At 43.3% G+C, this 19,494-nt stretch overlaps 1 protein-coding gene and 28 non-coding genes across 29 annotated transcripts; 25 read left to right on the top strand and 4 right to left on the bottom strand.

The window, feature by feature from the left end:
• The first annotated feature begins 77 nt into the window (after positions 1 to 77).
• trnan-guu (transfer RNA asparagine (anticodon GUU)) lies at positions 78 to 151 on the top strand. The gene has a single exon. It is a non-coding gene; the product is annotated as a tRNA-Asn (tRNA).
• Positions 152 to 456: 305 nt separating this feature from the next.
• Positions 457 to 530, top strand: trnan-guu (transfer RNA asparagine (anticodon GUU)). Its single transcript has one exon. It is a non-coding gene; the product is annotated as a tRNA-Asn (tRNA).
• A 293-nt stretch (positions 531 to 823) lies between these two features.
• On the top strand, positions 824 to 897 carry trnan-guu (transfer RNA asparagine (anticodon GUU)). The gene has a single exon. It is a non-coding gene; the product is annotated as a tRNA-Asn (tRNA).
• A 395-nt stretch (positions 898 to 1,292) lies between these two features.
• On the bottom strand, positions 1,293 to 1,365 carry trnak-cuu (transfer RNA lysine (anticodon CUU)). Its single transcript has one exon. It is a non-coding gene; the product is annotated as a tRNA-Lys (tRNA).
• Positions 1,366 to 2,659: 1,294 nt separating this feature from the next.
• trnan-guu (transfer RNA asparagine (anticodon GUU)) lies at positions 2,660 to 2,733 on the top strand. The gene has a single exon. It is a non-coding gene; the product is annotated as a tRNA-Asn (tRNA).
• A 672-nt stretch (positions 2,734 to 3,405) lies between these two features.
• On the top strand, positions 3,406 to 3,479 carry trnan-guu (transfer RNA asparagine (anticodon GUU)). Its single transcript has one exon. It is a non-coding gene; the product is annotated as a tRNA-Asn (tRNA).
• A 293-nt stretch (positions 3,480 to 3,772) lies between these two features.
• Positions 3,773 to 3,846, top strand: trnan-guu (transfer RNA asparagine (anticodon GUU)). Its single transcript has one exon. It is a non-coding gene; the product is annotated as a tRNA-Asn (tRNA).
• A 1,082-nt stretch (positions 3,847 to 4,928) lies between these two features.
• LOC137885836 (uncharacterized) lies at positions 4,929 to 7,810 on the top strand. Its single transcript, XM_068728142.1, has 8 exons — positions 4,929 to 4,997; positions 5,116 to 5,166; positions 5,682 to 5,831; positions 5,990 to 6,073; positions 6,184 to 6,510; positions 6,599 to 6,937; positions 7,023 to 7,498; positions 7,702 to 7,810. Exons 3-8 carry the CDS (start codon positions 5,682 to 5,684, stop codon positions 7,808 to 7,810), a joined length of 1,485 nt encoding a protein of 494 aa, XP_068584243.1. The 5' UTR covers positions 4,929 to 4,997; positions 5,116 to 5,166.
• A 287-nt stretch (positions 7,811 to 8,097) lies between these two features.
• trnan-guu (transfer RNA asparagine (anticodon GUU)) lies at positions 8,098 to 8,171 on the top strand. The gene has a single exon. It is a non-coding gene; the product is annotated as a tRNA-Asn (tRNA).
• Positions 8,172 to 8,476: 305 nt separating this feature from the next.
• trnan-guu (transfer RNA asparagine (anticodon GUU)) lies at positions 8,477 to 8,550 on the top strand. The gene has a single exon. It is a non-coding gene; the product is annotated as a tRNA-Asn (tRNA).
• Positions 8,551 to 8,855: 305 nt separating this feature from the next.
• On the top strand, positions 8,856 to 8,929 carry trnan-guu (transfer RNA asparagine (anticodon GUU)). The gene has a single exon. It is a non-coding gene; the product is annotated as a tRNA-Asn (tRNA).
• A 672-nt stretch (positions 8,930 to 9,601) lies between these two features.
• Positions 9,602 to 9,675, top strand: trnan-guu (transfer RNA asparagine (anticodon GUU)). The gene has a single exon. It is a non-coding gene; the product is annotated as a tRNA-Asn (tRNA).
• Positions 9,676 to 9,980: 305 nt separating this feature from the next.
• On the top strand, positions 9,981 to 10,054 carry trnan-guu (transfer RNA asparagine (anticodon GUU)). Its single transcript has one exon. It is a non-coding gene; the product is annotated as a tRNA-Asn (tRNA).
• A 672-nt stretch (positions 10,055 to 10,726) lies between these two features.
• Positions 10,727 to 10,800, top strand: trnan-guu (transfer RNA asparagine (anticodon GUU)). The gene has a single exon. It is a non-coding gene; the product is annotated as a tRNA-Asn (tRNA).
• A 305-nt stretch (positions 10,801 to 11,105) lies between these two features.
• trnan-guu (transfer RNA asparagine (anticodon GUU)) lies at positions 11,106 to 11,179 on the top strand. The gene has a single exon. It is a non-coding gene; the product is annotated as a tRNA-Asn (tRNA).
• A 293-nt stretch (positions 11,180 to 11,472) lies between these two features.
• Positions 11,473 to 11,546, top strand: trnan-guu (transfer RNA asparagine (anticodon GUU)). The gene has a single exon. It is a non-coding gene; the product is annotated as a tRNA-Asn (tRNA).
• A 305-nt stretch (positions 11,547 to 11,851) lies between these two features.
• Positions 11,852 to 11,925, top strand: trnan-guu (transfer RNA asparagine (anticodon GUU)). Its single transcript has one exon. It is a non-coding gene; the product is annotated as a tRNA-Asn (tRNA).
• A 305-nt stretch (positions 11,926 to 12,230) lies between these two features.
• Positions 12,231 to 12,304, top strand: trnan-guu (transfer RNA asparagine (anticodon GUU)). Its single transcript has one exon. It is a non-coding gene; the product is annotated as a tRNA-Asn (tRNA).
• A 293-nt stretch (positions 12,305 to 12,597) lies between these two features.
• On the top strand, positions 12,598 to 12,671 carry trnan-guu (transfer RNA asparagine (anticodon GUU)). Its single transcript has one exon. It is a non-coding gene; the product is annotated as a tRNA-Asn (tRNA).
• Positions 12,672 to 13,066: 395 nt separating this feature from the next.
• trnak-cuu (transfer RNA lysine (anticodon CUU)) lies at positions 13,067 to 13,139 on the bottom strand. Its single transcript has one exon. It is a non-coding gene; the product is annotated as a tRNA-Lys (tRNA).
• Positions 13,140 to 14,433: 1,294 nt separating this feature from the next.
• trnan-guu (transfer RNA asparagine (anticodon GUU)) lies at positions 14,434 to 14,507 on the top strand. Its single transcript has one exon. It is a non-coding gene; the product is annotated as a tRNA-Asn (tRNA).
• Positions 14,508 to 14,800: 293 nt separating this feature from the next.
• On the top strand, positions 14,801 to 14,874 carry trnan-guu (transfer RNA asparagine (anticodon GUU)). The gene has a single exon. It is a non-coding gene; the product is annotated as a tRNA-Asn (tRNA).
• A 305-nt stretch (positions 14,875 to 15,179) lies between these two features.
• Positions 15,180 to 15,253, top strand: trnan-guu (transfer RNA asparagine (anticodon GUU)). Its single transcript has one exon. It is a non-coding gene; the product is annotated as a tRNA-Asn (tRNA).
• A 305-nt stretch (positions 15,254 to 15,558) lies between these two features.
• Positions 15,559 to 15,632, top strand: trnan-guu (transfer RNA asparagine (anticodon GUU)). The gene has a single exon. It is a non-coding gene; the product is annotated as a tRNA-Asn (tRNA).
• A 293-nt stretch (positions 15,633 to 15,925) lies between these two features.
• Positions 15,926 to 15,999, top strand: trnan-guu (transfer RNA asparagine (anticodon GUU)). The gene has a single exon. It is a non-coding gene; the product is annotated as a tRNA-Asn (tRNA).
• A 395-nt stretch (positions 16,000 to 16,394) lies between these two features.
• On the bottom strand, positions 16,395 to 16,467 carry trnak-cuu (transfer RNA lysine (anticodon CUU)). Its single transcript has one exon. It is a non-coding gene; the product is annotated as a tRNA-Lys (tRNA).
• A 1,294-nt stretch (positions 16,468 to 17,761) lies between these two features.
• Positions 17,762 to 17,835, top strand: trnan-guu (transfer RNA asparagine (anticodon GUU)). The gene has a single exon. It is a non-coding gene; the product is annotated as a tRNA-Asn (tRNA).
• A 293-nt stretch (positions 17,836 to 18,128) lies between these two features.
• On the top strand, positions 18,129 to 18,202 carry trnan-guu (transfer RNA asparagine (anticodon GUU)). The gene has a single exon. It is a non-coding gene; the product is annotated as a tRNA-Asn (tRNA).
• A 395-nt stretch (positions 18,203 to 18,597) lies between these two features.
• trnak-cuu (transfer RNA lysine (anticodon CUU)) lies at positions 18,598 to 18,670 on the bottom strand. Its single transcript has one exon. It is a non-coding gene; the product is annotated as a tRNA-Lys (tRNA).
• Positions 18,671 to 19,494: the final 824 nt, after the last annotated feature.

Genomic DNA, 19,494 nt, shown 5'->3' on the forward strand with positions numbered 1-19,494 from the left:
CCAACTTCTGCCAGCAAATAGAAAAAGCAAATGGGTGGGGCTTGCAGTTCGGGCCTAACCAACTTTGGAACAGGCCTGTCTCTGTGGCACAATTGGTCAGCGCATTCGGCTGTTAACTGAAAGGTTGGTGGTTCAAGCCCACCCAGGGACGTTTTAAGCTTATAAAAAGAGCAGACTTCACATGAGTGAAAAGGATAGTTGCCATGATCAGAGCCAAGACTCCAAATTCCAACAAATTGAGATATATAAGATCTTGTCCTTGGCATATAACGTCTTGTTCTTGGTATAATTATCCACAAGCTTTTAAAAGCTAACGCACCTGAAGCTATTTCAGGTCTGGAAGGGTGACTTTTCAAACAGGAAAAGGAACTGTTACAAAATGTAGAGTCCAACTTCTGGCAAAAGCAAATGGGTGGGGGCTTGCAGTTCGAGCTTAACCAAGACAGTATCAGACATGTCTCTGTGGCGCAATCGGTCAGCGCATTCGGCTGTTAACTGAAAGGTTGGTGGTTCAAGCCCACCCAGGGACGTTTTAAGCTTATAAAAAGAGCAGACTTCACATGAGTGAAAAGGATAGTTGCCACGATCAGAGCTAAGACTCCAAATTCCAACAAATTAAGATATATAAGATCTTGTTCTTGGTATAAATATCCACAAACTTTTAAAAGCTAACGCACCTGAAGCTATTCCATGTCTGGAAGGGGCACTTTTCAAACAGGAAAAGGAACTGTTACAAAATGTAGAGTCCAACTTCTGCCAGCAAATAGAAAAAGCAAATGGGTGGGGCTTGCAGTTCGGGCCTAACCACTTTTGGAACAGGCCTGTCTCTGTGGCGCAATTGGTCAGCGCATTCAGCTGTTAACTGAAAGGTTGGTGGTTCAAGCCCACCCAGGGACGTTTTAAGCTTATAAAAAGAGCAGACTTCTCATGAGTGAAAAGGATAGTTGCCACGATCAGAGCTAAGACTCCAAATTCCAACAAATTAAGATATATAAGATCTTGTTCTTGGTATAATTATCCACAAACTTTTAAAAGCTAACGCACCTGAAGCTATTCCATGTCTGGAAGGGTCACTTTTCAAACAGGAAAAGGAACTGTTACAAAATGTAGAGTCCAACTTCTGGCAAAAGCAAATGGGTGGGAGTTTGGAGTTCGGGCTTAACAAAAACTGCATCAGGCCTGTCTCTGTGGCGCAATCGGTCAGCTCACACACCTTAAGCTTCACCAGGTACAGAAAGAGGCCTTTTCAAACAGGAAAATAAACCAAAACAGTCATAACTGAGAAAGTAGCACGCCCAACGTGGGGCTCGAACCCACGACCCTGAGATTAAGAGTCTCATGCTCTACCGACTGAGCTAGCCGGGCCACAGATGTCACAGTTGGGGGCGGGGCCAGAAAAACTTGAGTGAAAAATAAAAATAGCAAAAGCAAATGGGTGTGGCTTACAGTTCAGGACTAACCAACTTTGTAACAGACATGTTTACTGAAAGGTTGGTGAAAGCCCATCCAGGGACGTTTTGTGCTTATAAAAACAGAAGACTTCACATGAGTGAAAAAGGTAAGAAATTTAAATATGTCATCAGACTTGCCCCTGATTGACAAATATCCAACAGAAAAGAGTCCCAATGCATTTCAATCTTTAGAAAGCTCACGCACCTTGAGCTTCTCCAGGTCAGGAAAGGGCATTTTTCAAACAGGAAAATAAACTGTTACAAAATGTAACCAAATGTAGAGCCCAATTTCAGCCCATACAACACACAACCAGAGTCTAAATCCATTTGAAACTTCAGAAAACTAGCACACCTTAGCTTCTACAGGTTTGCAAAGGGGCTCCTCCAGAAGGAAAATTAACTGTTACAAAACGTAGAGCCCAACTTTTAGCAGTAAATAGCAAACGATCGGGCCAGCTTTGTATTCGGCCTGAACAATCGGTCAGCGCATTAGGCTGCTAACTGAAAGGTTGGTGGTTCAAGCCCACCCAGGGACATTTTAAGCTTATAAAAAGAGCAGACTTCACATGAGTGAAAAGGATAGTTGCCATGATCAGAGCCAAGACTCCAAATTCCAACAAATTGAGATATATAAGATCTTGTTCTTGGTATAATTATCCACAAGCTTTTAAAAGCTAACGCACCTGAAGCTATTCCATGTCTGGAAGGGGCACTTTTCAAACAAAAAAGGGAACTGTTACAAAATGTAGAGTCCAACTTCTGCCAGCAAATAGAAAAAGCAAATGGGTGGGGCTTGCAGTTCGGGCCTAACCAACTTTGGAACAGGCCTGTCTCTGTGGCGCAATTGGTCAGGGCATTCGGCTGTTAACTGAAAGGTTGGTGGTTCAAGCCCACCCAGGGACGTTTTAAGCTTATAAAAAGAGAAGACTTCACATGAGTGAAAAGGATAGTTGCCATGATCAGAGCTAAGACTCCAAATTCCAACAAATTGAGATATATAAGATCTTGTCCTTGGTATTTAACATCTTGTTCTTGGTATAATTATCCACAAGCTTTTAAAAGCTAACGCACCTGAAGCTATTTCAGGTCTGGAAGGGGCACTTTTCAAACAGGAAAAGGAACTGTTACAAAATGTAGAGTCCAACTTCTGGCAAAAGCAAATGGGTGGGGGCTTGCAGTTCGAGCTTAACCAAGACAGTATCAGACATGTCTCTGTGGCGCAATCGGTCAGCGCATTCGGCTGTTAACTGAAAGGTTGGTGGTTCAAGCCCACCCAGGGACGTTTTAAGCTTATAAAAAGAGCAGACTTCACATGAGTGAAAAGGATAGTTGCCACGATCAGAGCTAAGACTCCAAATTCCAACAAATTAAGATATATAAGATCTTGTTCTTGGTATAATTATCCACAAACTTTTAAAAGCTAACGCACCTGAAGCTATTTCAGGTCTGGAAGGGGCACTTTTCAAACAGGAAAAGGAACTGTTACAAAATGTAGAGTCCAACTTCTGCCAGCAAATAGAAAAAGCAAATGGGTGGGGCTTGCAGTTCGGGCCTAACCAACTTTGGAACAGGCCTGTCTCTGTGGCGCAATTGGTCAGCACATTCGGCTGTTAACTGAAAGGTTGGTGGTTCAAGCCCACCCAGGGACGTTTTAAGCTTATAAAAAGAGCAGACTTCACATGAGTGAAAAGGATAGTTGCCATGATCAGAGCCAAGACTCCAAATTCCAACAAATTGAGATATATAAGATCTTGTCCTTGGCATATAACGTCTTGTTCTTGGTATAATTATCCACAAGCTTTTAAAAGCTAACGCACCTGAAGCTATTTCAGGTCTGGAAGGGTGACTTTTCAAACAGGAAAAGGAACTGTTACAAAATGTAGAGTCCAACTTCTGGCAAAAGCAAATGGGTGGGGGCTTGCAGTTCGAGCTTAACCAAGACAGTATCAGACATGTCTCTGTGGCGCAATTGGTCAGCGCATTTGGCTGTTAACTGAAAGGTTGGTGGTTCAAGCCCACCCAGGGACATTTTAAGCTTATAAAAAGAGCAGACTTCACATGAGTGAAAAGGATAGTTGCCACGATCAGAGCTAAGACTCCAAATTCCAACAAATTAAGATATATAAGATCTTGTTCTTGGTATAATTATCCACAAACTTTTAAAAGCTAACGCACCTGAAGCTATTCCATGTCTGGAAGGGGCACTTTTCAAACAGGAAAAGGAACTGTTACAAAATGTAGAGTCCAACTTCTGCCAGCAAATAGAAAAAGCAAATGGGTGGGGCTTGCAGTTCGGGCCTAACCACTTTTGGAACAGGCCTGTCTCTGTGGCGCAATTGGTCAGCGCATTCGGCTGTTAACTGAAAGGTTGGTGGTTCAAGCCCACCCAGGGACGTTTTAAGCTTATAAAAAGAGCAGACTTCACATGAGTGAAAAGGATAGTTGCCATGATCAGAGCCAAGACTCCAAATTCCAACAAATTGAGATATATAAGATCTTGTCCTTGGTATATAACATCTTGTTCTTGGTATAATTATCCACAAGCTTTTAAAAGCTAACGCACCTGAAGCTATTTCAGATCTGGAAGGGGCACTTTTCAAACAGGAAAAGGAACTGTTACAAAATGTAGAGTCCAACTTCTGGCAAAAGCAAATGGGTGGGGGCTTGCAGTTCGAGCTTAACCAAGACAGTATCAGACCCGTCTCTGTGGCGCAATTGGTCAGCGCATTCGGCTGTTAACTGAAAGGTTGGCGGTTCAAGCCCACCCAGGGACGTTTTAAGCTTATAAAAAGAGCAGACTTCACATGAGTGAAAAGGATAGTTGCCACGATCAGAGCTAAGACTCCAAATTCCAACAAATTAAGATATATAAGATCTTGTTCTTGGTATAAATATCCACAAACTTTTAAAAGCTAACGCACCTGAAGCTATTCCATGTCTGGAAGGGGCACTTTTCAAACAGGAAAAGGAACTGTTACAAAATGTAGAGTCCAACTTCTGCCAGCAAATAGAAAAAGCAAATGGGTGGGGCTTGCAGTTCGGGCCTAACCACTTTTGGAACAGGCCTGTCTCTGTGGCGCTACCTGAAGCAGGAGAGTCTGGTAGAATCCATTCTCAAAGGTCCAATCTCGACGCTCGCTTTCCATTGTGATCGTCCAATCGCCGTCGCTCGCTCTCCATTGTGAAGGCAGAATGGACCTGGATGGGCCAATCACGGCTGCACCTCAAGTCTCGCAGAAACCAATCACGTCTGCACTTCCAAATCTCGCAGGCACCGCACAGCTTCACGAAGCAGAAAAACATCGGACCTGTTGTTGTAGTTGTTGACGACGAAAAAATATCCTGGAACTTGTCGAACTTGTCAAAGGTAAGTTGTCCTTCCATTTATTCTAAAATAGCCGTAAAAAACGTTTCATTTCCGTCTGTCAGACTGGTCACTTTTTAAAAATCTTTTTTTTCTCGTCCGTAAATGCGGTCGGCATTAGCGACCTGTTGTTGCCGAACAACGACGAAAAAATATCCTGGAACTTGTCGAACTTGTCAAAGGTAAGTTGTCCTTCCATTTATTCTAAAATAGCCGTAAAAAACGTTTTATTTCCGTCTGTCAGACTGGTCACTTTTTAAAAATCTTTTTTTTCTCGTCCGTAAATGCGGTCGGCATTAGCGACCTGTTGTTGCCGAACAAATATCCTGGAACTTGTCGAACTTGTCAAAGGTGAGTTGTCCTTCCATTTATTCTTAAATAGCCGTCGAAAACGTTGTATTTCCGTCTGTCAGACTGTTCATTTTTTAAAAATCTTTTATTCGAGCGACCGAGCTGGCTAAAGCTACCGCTAGCGACAACGTAACTACATGTAATAACGTGTGTTGTATTTTTTTCTCGTCCGGTCCGGTGTCACATTACGTTATACACGGTAAACACGGTCGGCTCGGCGTCCGGTGTCACATTACGTTACACAGTAAATACAGTCCGAGTGGAAACACGTAAACGTCCACACAAGCTGCAGCATCAACGTTTATTGTTGATATTTAAAGATTAATACATACAGATTTATAATAGATAAAGTGTAATTACACAGGATACATGTAAATAATGTGTCTACATAATATGTATCGATTTGATTACATGTTTTAATACCACGTGTAAATAACGTTACAGTACTAAGTATGCACATCAATGTCATGGTTATGTAGATTCAGCAATTGTTATTATTTCCATGTTATCTTTAGATGAGCACAAAACCAAAGAGCCACAAGGCCATGAGCGATGGAGAGTGGATGGCGAGGCTGAGGGCATTTGCCAGCTCTGGGGTTTGGCCTGCTGGAGGAGGCAATAGGCCAGCCCCAAGGCAGAGGAAGTGGCACGACCTCTATCAGAAGGTAAAGTATTACAAACTATGTACCTATTACTCATTTCTGTCACTAGTATGCCACGCACTTGATTCAAATTATGCCATACGATGGTGCAGATAATGTCAATCAGACGTAGTACACTGATTCACTCACTCCAGGCTAAATAGCAATTCTTATCATTTCAGATTGAGAAATGCCCCATGCAGGCCCGTGGACAGACCACCCTCTTTGGAGGGTCCATCGCCTGTAATTGCGGATTCCACGTTATGGTGATCTATTTACAAATGACATCTTTTATTGTTTATCTTACATCGCATGTTTGTTACAATGTTGTTATGCTGTTGCTGTTCCATCGCATGTCGTAATGCTGTTGTTTCAGTCTCCTGCTGATGTCCCACAGTCCGTGGCCTCGGCCTCGGCCTCAGCCCCGCAGTCCGTGGCCTCGGCCTCAGCCCGGCAGTCCGTGGCCTCGGCCTCAGCCTCAGCCTCAGCCCCAGCCCCGCAGTCCGTGGCCTCGGGCTCAGCCTCAGCCTCAGCCCCAGCCCCGCAGTCCGTGGCCTCGGCCTCAGCCTCAGCCCCAGCCCCGCAGTCCGTGGCCTCAGCCTCAGCCCCTCCTGGTGCTAACCCACAGTCCGTGGCCTCAGCGCCTGGTGCGACTGCTTCAGCCCCTCGGTCCTTTTTGCGACCCGCTCTGACTTTGTCAATGGTGAATTATTATTTTTTTGTAATTCATGTTTTGTAGGAATTATTTTGTATGTGTTGCATCTTCAAATTAACTTTGGTTCTCCTTTCAGTTTACTAAATCACGCTTTGGTGGGTCACAGTCTGCCTCACTAAAGCCCAATTTAGTGGCTAGGACCCCCAGCCCATCTCCTCCTCCTTCTCCATCCTCTGTGAGGACACCCAGCCCTGCTCCATCCCCAGTGAGGACCCCAAGGCCTGCTCCATCCCCAGTGAGGACCCTCTTTACGGCCCCCAGCCTTGCTCCTCCTCCTTCTCCATCCTCTGTGAGGACACGCAGCCCTTCTCCATCCTCTGTGAGGACACCCAGCCTTGCTCCTCCTCCTTCTCCATCCTCTGTGAGGACCCCAAGCCCTGGTGCTGGTGTTTCCACCAGCATTGCTGTAGACGCTGTGAGTACTGCGTTTATTTATTGGTCTGGCTTTTTCATATTTAGTGTAGTCACTTAATTCTTATTTGTTGTTGTCTAACAAACAGGATGAGTCTGGAGATGTTCAGCCAGCCGCTGCTGGTGCTGCAGCTTCATTCTGGTTGCCCGGCGAAATGAGCAAGACCCTCCCTTTGCAGGACCAGAGGTGGATTGCCAACACCCTCTTTCACTCCGGCAAACTGCGGCCAGATTTGAAGCTGTGGTACGAACCCCCTGTTCCAGCCCTGATCTACCACCAGACACCGACACCCGACCGCTTTTTCACCCATCGGCTGATGGTGTGGATGCCCTACCACCTGTGGAAGGTGAGGGTGTTCTGCCCAGATTGTGGGAAGCAGCTGACGGGTTATGGTGTCCACAAGCGGTCTAGGAAGGTCCTGGACATCGACAGGTATTACCTGATGGTGACGGAGACACTCAGGTGCACTGTGTGTTCCTCCAACTACCTGTCGACCAGCCAGACTGTCCGAAATCAGCTGGACCTGCCTCACCAAAAGATGTTCCGGCTGATCCTGACCCGCAAGTGAGTAAAACGGTTTTGAAACTGCCTCCCATGAACATGTAAAAAATCACTGCAATGATGGAATAGTTTCTTTAAATCATTTCTCAAATGTATTAGTAATTGCTTAAATACAAGTGCATATTAGAATAATCTGGTGCCATATATTTACTATACACTGTCCCTGTTTTAAATATACAAAAAAGTAAAGGAAATGTGCATTTCAGATACGCTTGTGACATCCGCGTGATTCATCCAATTGGTGGCGCAATTGGTCAGCGCATTCGGCTGTTAACTGAAAGGTTGGTGGTTCAAGCCCACCCAGGGACGTTTTAAGCTTATAAAAAGAGCAGACTTCTCATGAGTGAAAAGGATAGTTGCCACGATCAGAGCTAAGACTCCAAATTCCAACAAATTAAGATATATAAGATCTTGTTCTTGGTATAATTATCCACAAACTTTTAAAAGCTAACGCACCTGAAGCTATTTCAAATCTGGAAGGGGCACTTTTCAAACAGGAAAAGGAACTGTTACAAAATGTAGAGTCCAACTTCTGCCAGCAAATAGAAAAAGCAAATGGGTGGGGCTTGCAGTTCGGGCCTAACCAACTTTGGAACAGGCCTGTCTCTGTGGCACAATTGGTCAGCGCATTCGGCTGTTAACTGAAAGGTTGGTGGTTCAAGCCCACCCAGGGACGTTTTAAGCTTATAAAAAGAGCAGACTTCACATGAGTGAAAAGGATAGTTGCCATGATCAGAGCCAAGACTCCAAATTCCAACAAATTGAGATATATAAGATCTTGTCCTTGGCATATAACGTCTTGTTCTTGGTATAATTATCCACAAGCTTTTAAAAGCTAACGCACCTGAAGCTATTTCAGGTCTGGAAGGGTGACTTTTCAAACAGGAAAAGGAACTGTTACAAAATGTAGAGTCCAACTTCTCGCAAAAGCAAATGGGTGGGGGCTTGCAGTTCGAGCTTAACCAAGACAGTATCAGACATGTCTCTGTGGCGCAATCGGTCAGCGCATTCGGCTGTTAACTGAAAGGTTGGTGGTTCAAGCCCACCCAGGGACGTTTTAAGCTTATAAAAAGAGCAGACTTCACATGAGTGAAAAGGATAGTTGCCATGATCAGAGCCAAGACTCCAAATTCCAACAAATTGAGATATATAAGATCTTGTCCTTGGCATATAACGTCTTGTTCTTGGTATAATTATCCACAAGCTTTTAAAAGCTAACGCACCTGAAGCTATTTCAGGTCTGGAAGGGTGACTTTTCAAACAGGAAAAGGAACTGTTACAAAATGTAGAGTCCAACTTCTCGCAAAAGCAAATGGGTGGGGGCTTGCAGTTCGAGCTTAACCAAGACAGTATCAGACATGTCTCTGTGGCGCAATCGGTCAGCGCATTCGGCTGTTAACTGAAAGGTTGGTGGTTCAAGCCCACCCAGGGACGTTTTAAGCTTATAAAAAGAGCAGACTTCACATGAGTGAAAAGGATAGTTGCCATGATCAGAGCCAAGACTCCAAATTCCAACAAATTGAGATATATAAGATCTTGTCCTTGGTATATAACATCTTGTTCTTGGTATAATTATCCACAAGCTTTTAAAAGCTAACGCACCTGAAGCTATTTCAGATCTGGAAGGGGCACTTTTCAAACAGGAAAAGGAACTGTTACAAAATGTAGAGTCCAACTTCTGGCAAAAGCAAATGGGTGGGGGCTTGCAGTTCGAGCTTAACCAAGACAGTATCAGACCCGTCTCTGTGGCGCAATTGGTCAGTGCATTCGGCTGTTAACTGAAAGGTTGGCGGTTCAAGCCCACCCAGGGACGTTTTAAGCTTATAAAAAGAGCAGACTTCACATGAGTGAAAAGGATAGTTGCCACGATCAGAGCTAAGACTCCAAATTCCAACAAATTAAGATATATAAGATCTTGTTCTTGGTATAAATATCCACAAACTTTTAAAAGCTAACGCACCTGAAGCTATTCCATGTCTGGAAGGGGCACTTTTCAAACAGGAAAAGGAACTGTTACAAAATGTAGAGTCCAACTTCTGCCAGCAAATAGAAAAAGCAAATGGGTGGGGCTTGCAGTTCGGGCCTAACCAACTTTGGAACAGGCCTGTCTCTGTGGCACAATTGGTCAGCGCATTCGGCTGTTAACTGAAAGGTTGGTGGTTCAAGCCCACCCAGGGACGTTTTAAGCTTATAAAAAGAGCAGACTTCACATGAGTGAAAAGGATAGTTGCCATGATCAGAGCCAAGACTCCAAATTCCAACAAATTGAGATATATAAGATCTTGTCCTTGGCATATAACGTCTTGTTCTTGGTATAATTATCCACAAGCTTTTAAAAGCTAACGCACCTGAAGCTATTTCAGGTCTGGAAGGGTGACTTTTCAAACAGGAAAAGGAACTGTTACAAAATGTAGAGTCCAACTTCTGGCAAAAGCAAATGGGTGGGGGCTTGCAGTTCGAGCTTAACCAAGACAGTATCAGACATGTCTCTGTGGCGCAATCGGTCAGCGCATTCGGCTGTTAACTGAAAGGTTGGTGGTTCAAGCCCACCCAGGGACGTTTTAAGCTTATAAAAAGAGCAGACTTCACATGAGTGAAAAGGATAGTTGCCATGATCAGAGCCAAGACTCCAAATTCCAACAAATTGAGATATATAAGATCTTGTCCTTGGTATATAACATCTTGTTCTTGGTATAATTATCCACAAGCTTTTAAAAGCTAACGCACCTGAAGCTATTTCAGATCTGGAAGGGGCACTTTTCAAACAGGAAAAGGAACTGTTACAAAATGTAGAGTCCAACTTCTGGCAAAAGCAAATGGGTGGGGGCTTGCAGTTCGAGCTTAACCAAGACAGTATCAGACCCGTCTCTGTGGCGCAATTGGTCAGCGCATTCGGCTGTTAACTGAAAGGTTGGCGGTTCAAGCCCACCCAGGGACGTTTTAAGCTTATAAAAAGAGCAGACTTCACATGAGTGAAAAGGATAGTTGCCACGATCAGAGCTAAGACTCCAAATTCCAACAAATTAAGATATATAAGATCTTGTTCTTGGTATAAATATCCACAAACTTTTAAAAGCTAACGCACCTGAAGCTATTCCATGTCTGGAAGGGGCACTTTTCAAACAGGAAAAGGAACTGTTACAAAATGTAGAGTCCAACTTCTGCCAGCAAATAGAAAAAGCAAATGGGTGGGGCTTGCAGTTCGGGCCTAACCACTTTTGGAACAGGCCTGTCTCTGTGGCGCAATTGGTCAGCGCGTTCGGCTGTTAACTGAAAGGTTGGTGGTTCAAGCCCACCCAGGGACGTTTTAAGCTTATAAAAAGAGCAGACTTCTCATGAGTGAAAAGGATAGTTGCCACGATCAGAGCTAAGACTCCAAATTCCAACAAATTAAGATATATAAGATCTTGTCCTTGGCATATAATGTCTTGTTCTTGGTATAATTATCCACAAGCTTTTAAAAGCTAACGCACCTGAAGCTATTTCAGGTCTGGAAGGGTGACTTTTCAAACAGGAAAAGGAACTGTTACAAAATGTAGAGTCCAACTTCTGGCAAAAGCAAATGGGTGGGGGCTTGCAGTTCGAGCTTAACCAAGACAGTATCAGACATGTCTCTGTGGCGCAATCGGTCAGCGCATTCGGCTGTTAACTGAAAGGTTGGTGGTTCAAGCCCACCCAGGGACGTTTTAAGCTTATAAAAAGAGCAGACTTCACATGAGTGAAAAGGATAGTTGCCACGATCAGAGCTAAGACTCCAAATTCCAACAAATTAAGATATATAAGATCTTGTTCTTGGTATAAATATCCACAAACTTTTAAAAGCTAACGCACCTGAAGCTATTCCATGTCTGGAAGGGGCACTTTTCAAACAGGAAAAGGAACTGTTACAAAATGTAGAGTCCAACTTCTGCCAGCAAATAGAAAAAGCAAATGGGTGGGGCTTGCAGTTCGGGCCTAACCACTTTTGGAACAGGCCTGTCTCTGTGGCGCAATTGGTCAGCGCATTCGGCTGTTAACTGAAAGGTTGGTGGTTCAAGCCCACCCAGGGACGTTTTAAGCTTATAAAAAGAGCAGACTTCTCATGAGTGAAAAGGATAGTTGCCATGATCAGAGCTAAGACTCCAAATTCCAACAAATTAAGATATATAAGATCTTGTCCTTGGTATATAACATCTTCTTCTTGGTATAATTATCCACAACCTTTTAAAAGCTAACACACCTGAAGCTATTTCAGGTCTGGAAGGGTGACTTTTCAAACAGGAAAAGGAACTGTTACAAAATGTAGAGTCCAACTTCTCGCAAAAGCAAATGGGTGGGGGCTTGCAGTTCGAGCTTAACCAAGACAGTATCAGACATGTCTCTGTGGCGCAATCGGTCAGCGCATTCGGCTGTTAACTGAAAGGTTGGTGGTTCAAGCCCACCCAGGGACGTTTTAAGCTTATAAAAAGAGCAGACTTCACATGAGTGAAAAGGATAGTTGCCATGATCAGAGCCAAGACTCCAAATTCCAACAAATTGAGATATATAAGATCTTGTCCTTGGTATATAACATCTTGTTCTTGGTATAATTATCCACAAGCTTTTAAAAGCTAACGCACCTGAAGCTATTTCAGATCTGGAAGGGGCACTTTTCAAACAGGAAAAGGAACTGTTACAAAATGTAGAGTCCAACTTCTGGCAAAAGCAAATGGGTGGGGGCTTGCAGTTCGAGCTTAACCAAGACAGTATCAGACATGTCTCTGTGGCGCAATCGGTCAGCGCATTCGGCTGTTAACTGAAAGGTTGGTGGTTCAAGCCCACCCAGGGACGTTTTAAGCTTATAAAAAGAGCAGACTTCACATGAGTGAAAAGGATAGTTGCCACGATCAGAGCTAAGACTCCAAATTCCAACAAATTAAGATATATAAGATCTTGTTCTTGGTATAAATATCCACAAACTTTTAAAAGCTAACGCACCTGAAGCTATTCCATGTCTGGAAGGGGCACTTTTCAAACAGGAAAAGGAACTGTTACAAAATGTAGAGTCCAACTTCTGCCAGCAAATAGAAAAAGCAAATGGGTGGGGCTTGCAGTTCGGGCCTAACCACTTTTGGAACAGGCCTGTCTCTGTGGCGCAATTGGTCAGCGCATTCGGCTGTTAACTGAAAGGTTGGTGGTTCAAGCCCACCCAGGGACGTTTTAAGCTTATAAAAAGAGCAGACTTCTCATGAGTGAAAAGGATAGTTGCCACGATCAGAGCTAAGACTCCAAATTCCAACAAATTAAGATATATAAGATCTTGTTCTTGGTATAATTATCCACAAACTTTTAAAAGCTAACGCACCTGAAGCTATTCCATGTCTGGAAGGGTCACTTTTCAAACAGGAAAAGGAACTGTTACAAAATGTAGAGTCCAACTTCTGGCAAAAGCAAATGGGTGGGAGTTTGGAGTTCGGGCTTAACAAAAACTGCATCAGGCCTGTCTCTGTGGCGCAATCGGTCAGCTCACACACCTTAAGCTTCACCAGGTACAGAAAGAGGCCTTTTCAAACAGGAAAATAAACCAAAACAGTCATAACTGAGAAAGTAGCACGCCCAACGTGGGGCTCGAACCCACGACCCTGAGATTAAGAGTCTCATGCTCTACCGACTGAGCTAGCCGGGCCACAGATGTCACAGTTGGGGGCGGGGCCAGAAAAACTTGAGTGAAAAATAAAAATAGCAAAAGCAAATGGGTGTGGCTTACAGTTCAGGACTAACCAACTTTGTAACAGACATGTTTACTGAAAGGTTGGTGAAAGCCCATCCAGGGACGTTTTGTGCTTATAAAAACAGAAGACTTCACATGAGTGAAAAAGGTAAGAAATTTAAATATGTCATCAGACTTGCCCCTGATTGACAAATATCCAACAGAAAAGAGTCCCAATGCATTTCAATCTTTAGAAAGCTCACGCACCTTGAGCTTCTCCAGGTCAGGAAAGGGCATTTTTCAAACAGGAAAATAAACTGTTACAAAATGTAACCAAATGTAGAGCCCAATTTCAGCCCATACAACACACAACCAGAGTCTAAATCCATTTGAAACTTCAGAAAACTAGCACACCTTAGCTTCTACAGGTTTGCAAAGGGGCTCCTCCAGAAGGAAAATTAACTGTTACAAAACGTAGAGCCCAACTTTTAGCAGTAAATAGCAAACGATCGGGCCAGCTTTGTATTCGGCCTGAACAATCGGTCAGCGCATTAGGCTGCTAACTGAAAGGTTGGTGGTTCAAGCCCACCCAGGGACATTTTAAGCTTATAAAAAGAGCAGACTTCACATGAGTGAAAAGGATAGTTGCCATGATCAGAGCCAAGACTCCAAATTCCAACAAATTGAGATATATAAGATCTTGTTCTTGGTATAATTATCCACAAGCTTTTAAAAGCTAACGCACCTGAAGCTATTCCATGTCTGGAAGGGGCACTTTTCAAACAAAAAAGGGAACTGTTACAAAATGTAGAGTCCAACTTCTGCCAGCAAATAGAAAAAGCAAATGGGTGGGGCTTGCAGTTCGGGCCTAACCAACTTTGGAACAGGCCTGTCTCTGTGGCGCAATTGGTCAGGGCATTCGGCTGTTAACTGAAAGGTTGGTGGTTCAAGCCCACCCAGGGACGTTTTAAGCTTATAAAAAGAGAAGACTTCACATGAGTGAAAAGGATAGTTGCCATGATCAGAGCTAAGACTCCAAATTCCAACAAATTGAGATATATAAGATCTTGTCCTTGGTATTTAACATCTTGTTCTTGGTATAATTATCCACAAGCTTTTAAAAGCTAACGCACCTGAAGCTATTTCAGGTCTGGAAGGGTGACTTTTCAAACAGGAAAAGGAACTGTTACAAAATGTAGAGTCCAACTTCTGGCAAAAGCAAATGGGTGGGGGCTTGCAGTTCGAGCTTAACCAAGACAGTATCAGACATGTCTCTGTGGCGCAATCGGTCAGCGCATTCGGCTGTTAACTGAAAGGTTGGTGGTTCAAGCCCACCCAGGGACGTTTTAAGCTTATAAAAAGAGCAGACTTCACATGAGTGAAAAGGATAGTTGCCACGATCAGAGCTAAGACTCCAAATTCCAACAAATTAAGATATATAAGATCTTGTTCTTGGTATAAATATCCACAAACTTTTAAAAGCTAACGCACCTGAAGCTATTCCATGTCTGGAAGGGGCACTTTTCAAACAGGAAAAGGAACTGTTACAAAATGTAGAGTCCAACTTCTGCCAGCAAATAGAAAAAGCAAATGGGTGGGGCTTGCAGTTCGGGCCTAACCACTTTTGGAACAGGCCTGTCTCTGTGGCGCAATTGGTCAGCGCATTCGGCTGTTAACTGAAAGGTTGGTGGTTCAAGCCCACCCAGGGACGTTTTAAGCTTATAAAAAGAGCAGACTTCTCATGAGTGAAAAGGATAGTTGCCATGATCAGAGCTAAGACTCCAAATTCCAACAAATTAAGATATATAAGATCTTGTCCTTGGTATATAACATCTTCTTCTTGGTATAATTATCCACAACCTTTTAAAAGCTAACACACCTGAAGCTATTTCAGGTCTGGAAGGGTGACTTTTCAAACAGGAAAAGGAACTGTTACAAAATGTAGAGTCCAACTTCTCGCAAAAGCAAATGGGTGGGGGCTTGCAGTTCGAGCTTAACCAAGACAGTATCAGACATGTCTCTGTGGCGCAATCGGTCAGCGCATTCGGCTGTTAACTGAAAGGTTGGTGGTTCAAGCCCACCCAGGGACGTTTTAAGCTTATAAAAAGAGCAGACTTCACATGAGTGAAAAGGATAGTTGCCATGATCAGAGCCAAGACTCCAAATTCCAACAAATTGAGATATATAAGATCTTGTCCTTGGTATATAACATCTTGTTCTTGGTATAATTATCCACAAGCTTTTAAAAGCTAACGCACCTGAAGCTATTTCAGATCTGGAAGGGGCACTTTTCAAACAGGAAAAGGAACTGTTACAAAATGTAGAGTCCAACTTCTGGCAAAAGCAAATGGGTGGGGGCTTGCAGTTCGAGCTTAACCAAGACAGTATCAGACATGTCTCTGTGGCGCAATCGGTCAGCGCATTCGGCTGTTAACTGAAAGGTTGGTGGTTCAAGCCCACCCAGGGACGTTTTAAGCTTATAAAAAGAGCAGACTTCACATGAGTGAAAAGGATAGTTGCCACGATCAGAGCTAAGACTCCAAATTCCAACAAATTAAGATATATAAGATCTTGTTCTTGGTATAAATATCCACAAACTTTTAAAAGCTAACGCACCTGAAGCTATTCCATGTCTGGAAGGGGCACTTTTCAAACAGGAAAAGGAACTGTTACAAAATGTAGAGTCCAACTTCTGCCAGCAAATAGAAAAAGCAAATGGGTGGGGCTTGCAGTTCGGGCCTAACCACTTTTGGAACAGGCCTGTCTCTGTGGCGCAATTGGTCAGCGCATTCGGCTGTTAACTGAAAGGTTGGTGGTTCAAGCCCACCCAGGGACGTTTTAAGCTTATAAAAAGAGCAGACTTCTCATGAGTGAAAAGGATAGTTGCCACGATCAGAGCTAAGACTCCAAATTCCAACAAATTAAGATATATAAGATCTTGTTCTTGGTATAATTATCCACAAACTTTTAAAAGCTAACGCACCTGAAGCTATTCCATGTCTGGAAGGGTCACTTTTCAAACAGGAAAAGGAACTGTTACAAAATGTAGAGTCCAACTTCTGGCAAAAGCAAATGGGTGGGAGTTTGGAGTTCGGGCTTAACAAAAACTGCATCAGGCCTGTCTCTGTGGCGCAATCGGTCAGCTCACACACCTTAAGCTTCACCAGGTACAGAAAGAGGCCTTTTCAAACAGGAAAATAAACCAAAACAGTCATAACTGAGAAAGTAGCACGCCCAACGTGGGGCTCGAACCCACGACCCTGAGATTAAGAGTCTCATGCTCTACCGACTGAGCTAGCCGGGCCACAGATGTCACAGTTGGGGGCGGGGCCAGAAAAACTTGAGTGAAAAATAAAAATAGCAAAAGCAAATGGGTGTGGCTTACAGTTCAGGACTAACCAACTTTGTAACAGACATGTTTACTGAAAGGTTGGTGAAAGCCCATCCAGGGACGTTTTGTGCTTATAAAAACAGAAGACTTCACATGAGTGAAAAAGGTAAGAAATTTAAATATGTCATCAGACTTGCCCCTGATTGACAAATATCCAACAGAAAAGAGTCCCAATGCATTTCAATCTTTAGAAAGCTCACGCACCTTGAGCTTCTCCAGGTCAGGAAAGGGCATTTTTCAAACAGGAAAATAAACTGTTACAAAATGTAACCAAATGTAGAGCCCAATTTCAGCCCATACAACACACAACCAGAGTCTAAATCCATTTGAAACTTCAGAAAACTAGCACACCTTAGCTTCTACAGGTTTGCAAAGGGGCTCCTCCAGAAGGAAAATTAACTGTTACAAAACGTAGAGCCCAACTTTTAGCAGTAAATAGCAAACGATCGGGCCAGCTTTGTATTCGGCCTGAACAATCGGTCAGCGCATTAGGCTGCTAACTGAAAGGTTGGTGGTTCAAGCCCACCCAGGGACATTTTAAGCTTATAAAAAGAGCAGACTTCACATGAGTGAAAAGGATAGTTGCCATGATCAGAGCCAAGACTCCAAATTCCAACAAATTGAGATATATAAGATCTTGTTCTTGGTATAATTATCCACAAGCTTTTAAAAGCTAACGCACCTGAAGCTATTCCATGTCTGGAAGGGGCACTTTTCAAACAAAAAAGGGAACTGTTACAAAATGTAGAGTCCAACTTCTGCCAGCAAATAGAAAAAGCAAATGGGTGGGGCTTGCAGTTCGGGCCTAACCAACTTTGGAACAGGCCTGTCTCTGTGGCGCAATTGGTCAGGGCATTCGGCTGTTAACTGAAAGGTTGGTGGTTCAAGCCCACCCAGGGACGTTTTAAGCTTATAAAAAGAGAAGACTTCACATGAGTGAAAAGGATAGTTGCCATGATCAGAGCTAAGACTCCAAATTCCAACAAATTGAGATATATAAGATCTTGTCCTTGGTATTTAACATCTTGTTCTTGGTATAATTATCCACAAGCTTTTAAAAGCTAACGCACCTGAAGCTATTTCAGGTCTGGAAGGGGCACTTTTCAAACAGGAAAAGGAACTGTTACAAAATGTAGAGTCCAACTTCTGGCAAAAGCAAATGGGTGGGGGCTTGCAGTTCGAGCTTAACCAAGACAGTATCAGACATGTCTCTGTGGCGCAATCGGTCAGCGCATTCGGCTGTTAACTGAAAGGTTGGTGGTTCAAGCCCACCCAGGGACGTTTTAAGCTTATAAAAAGAGCAGACTTCACATGAGTGAAAAGGATAGTTGCCACGATCAGAGCTAAGACTCCAAATTCCAACAAATTAAGATATATAAGATCTTGTTCTTGGTATAAATATCCACAAACTTTTAAAAGCTAACGCACCTGAAGCTATTCCATGTCTGGAAGGGGCACTTTTCAAACAGGAAAAGGAACTGTTACAAAATGTAGAGTCCAACTTCTGCCAGCAAATAGAAAAAGCAAATGGGTGGGGCTTGCAGTTCGGGCCTAACCACTTTTGGAACAGGCCTGTCTCTGTGGCGCAATTGGTCAGCGCATTCGGCTGTTAACTGAAAGGTTGGTGGTTCAAGCCCACCCAGGGACGTTTTAAGCTTATAAAAAGAGCAGACTTCTCATGAGTGAAAAGGATAGTTGCCACGATCAGAGCTAAGACTCCAAATTCCAACAAATTAAGATATATAAGATCTTGTTCTTGGTATAATTATCCACAAACTTTTAAAAGCTAACGCACCTGAAGCTATTCCATGTCTGGAAGGGTCACTTTTCAAACAGGAAAAGGAACTGTTACAAAATGTAGAGTCCAACTTCTGGCAAAAGCAAATGGGTGGGAGTTTGGAGTTCGGGCTTAACAAAAACTGCATCAGGCCTGTCTCTGTGGCGCAATCGGTCAGCTCACACACCTTAAGCTTCACCAGGTACAGAAAGAGGCCTTTTCAAACAGGAAAATAAACCAAAACAGTCATAACTGAGAAAGTAGCACACCCAACGTGGGGCTCGAACCCACGACCCTGAGATTAAGAGTCTCATGCTCTACCGACTGAGCTAGCCGGGCCACAGATGTCACAGTTGGGGGCGGGGCCAGAAAAACTTGAGTGAAAAATAAAAATAGCAAAAGCAAATGGGTGTGGCTTACAGTTCAGGACTAACCAACTTTGTAACAGACATGTTTACTGAAAGGTTGGTGAAAGCCCATCCAGGGACGTTTTGTGCTTATAAAAACAGAAGACTTCACATGAGTGAAAAAGGTAAGAAATTTAAATATGTCATCAGACTTGCCCCTGATTGACAAATATCCAACAGAAAAGAGTCCCAATGCATTTCAATCTTTAGAAAGCTCACGCACCTTGAGCTTCTCCAGGTCAGGAAAGGGCATTTTTCAAACAGGAAAATAAACTGTTACAAAATGTAACCAAATGTAGAGCCCAATTTCAGCCCATACAACACACAACCAGAGTCTAAATCCATTTGAAACTTCAGAAAACTAGCACACCTTAGCTTCTACAGGTTTGCAAAGGGGCTCCTCCAGAAGGAAAATTAACTGTTACAAAACGTAGAGCCCAACTTTTAGCAGTAAATAGCAAACGATCGGGCCAGCTTTGTATTCGGCCTGAACAATCGGTCAGCGCATTAGGCTGCTAACTGAAAGGTTGGTGGTTCAAGCCCACCCAGGGACATTTTAAGCTTATAAAAAGAGCAGACTTCACATGAGTGAAAAGGATAGTTGCCATGATCAGAGCCAAGACTCCAAATTCCAACAAATTGAGATATATAAGATCTTGTTCTTGGTATAATTATCCACAAGCTTTTAAAAGCTAACGCACCTGAAGCTATTCCATGTCTGGAAGGGGCACTTTTCAAACAAAAAAGGGAACTGTT

Source organism: Cebidichthys violaceus, unplaced genomic scaffold (assembly GCF_023349555.1).
Source record: "Cebidichthys violaceus isolate CVI_PGR_0920_01 unplaced genomic scaffold, fCebVio1.0.p SCAF_41, whole genome shotgun sequence".
In the NCBI taxonomy this organism is placed as follows: domain Eukaryota; kingdom Metazoa; phylum Chordata; class Actinopteri; order Perciformes; family Stichaeidae; genus Cebidichthys; species Cebidichthys violaceus.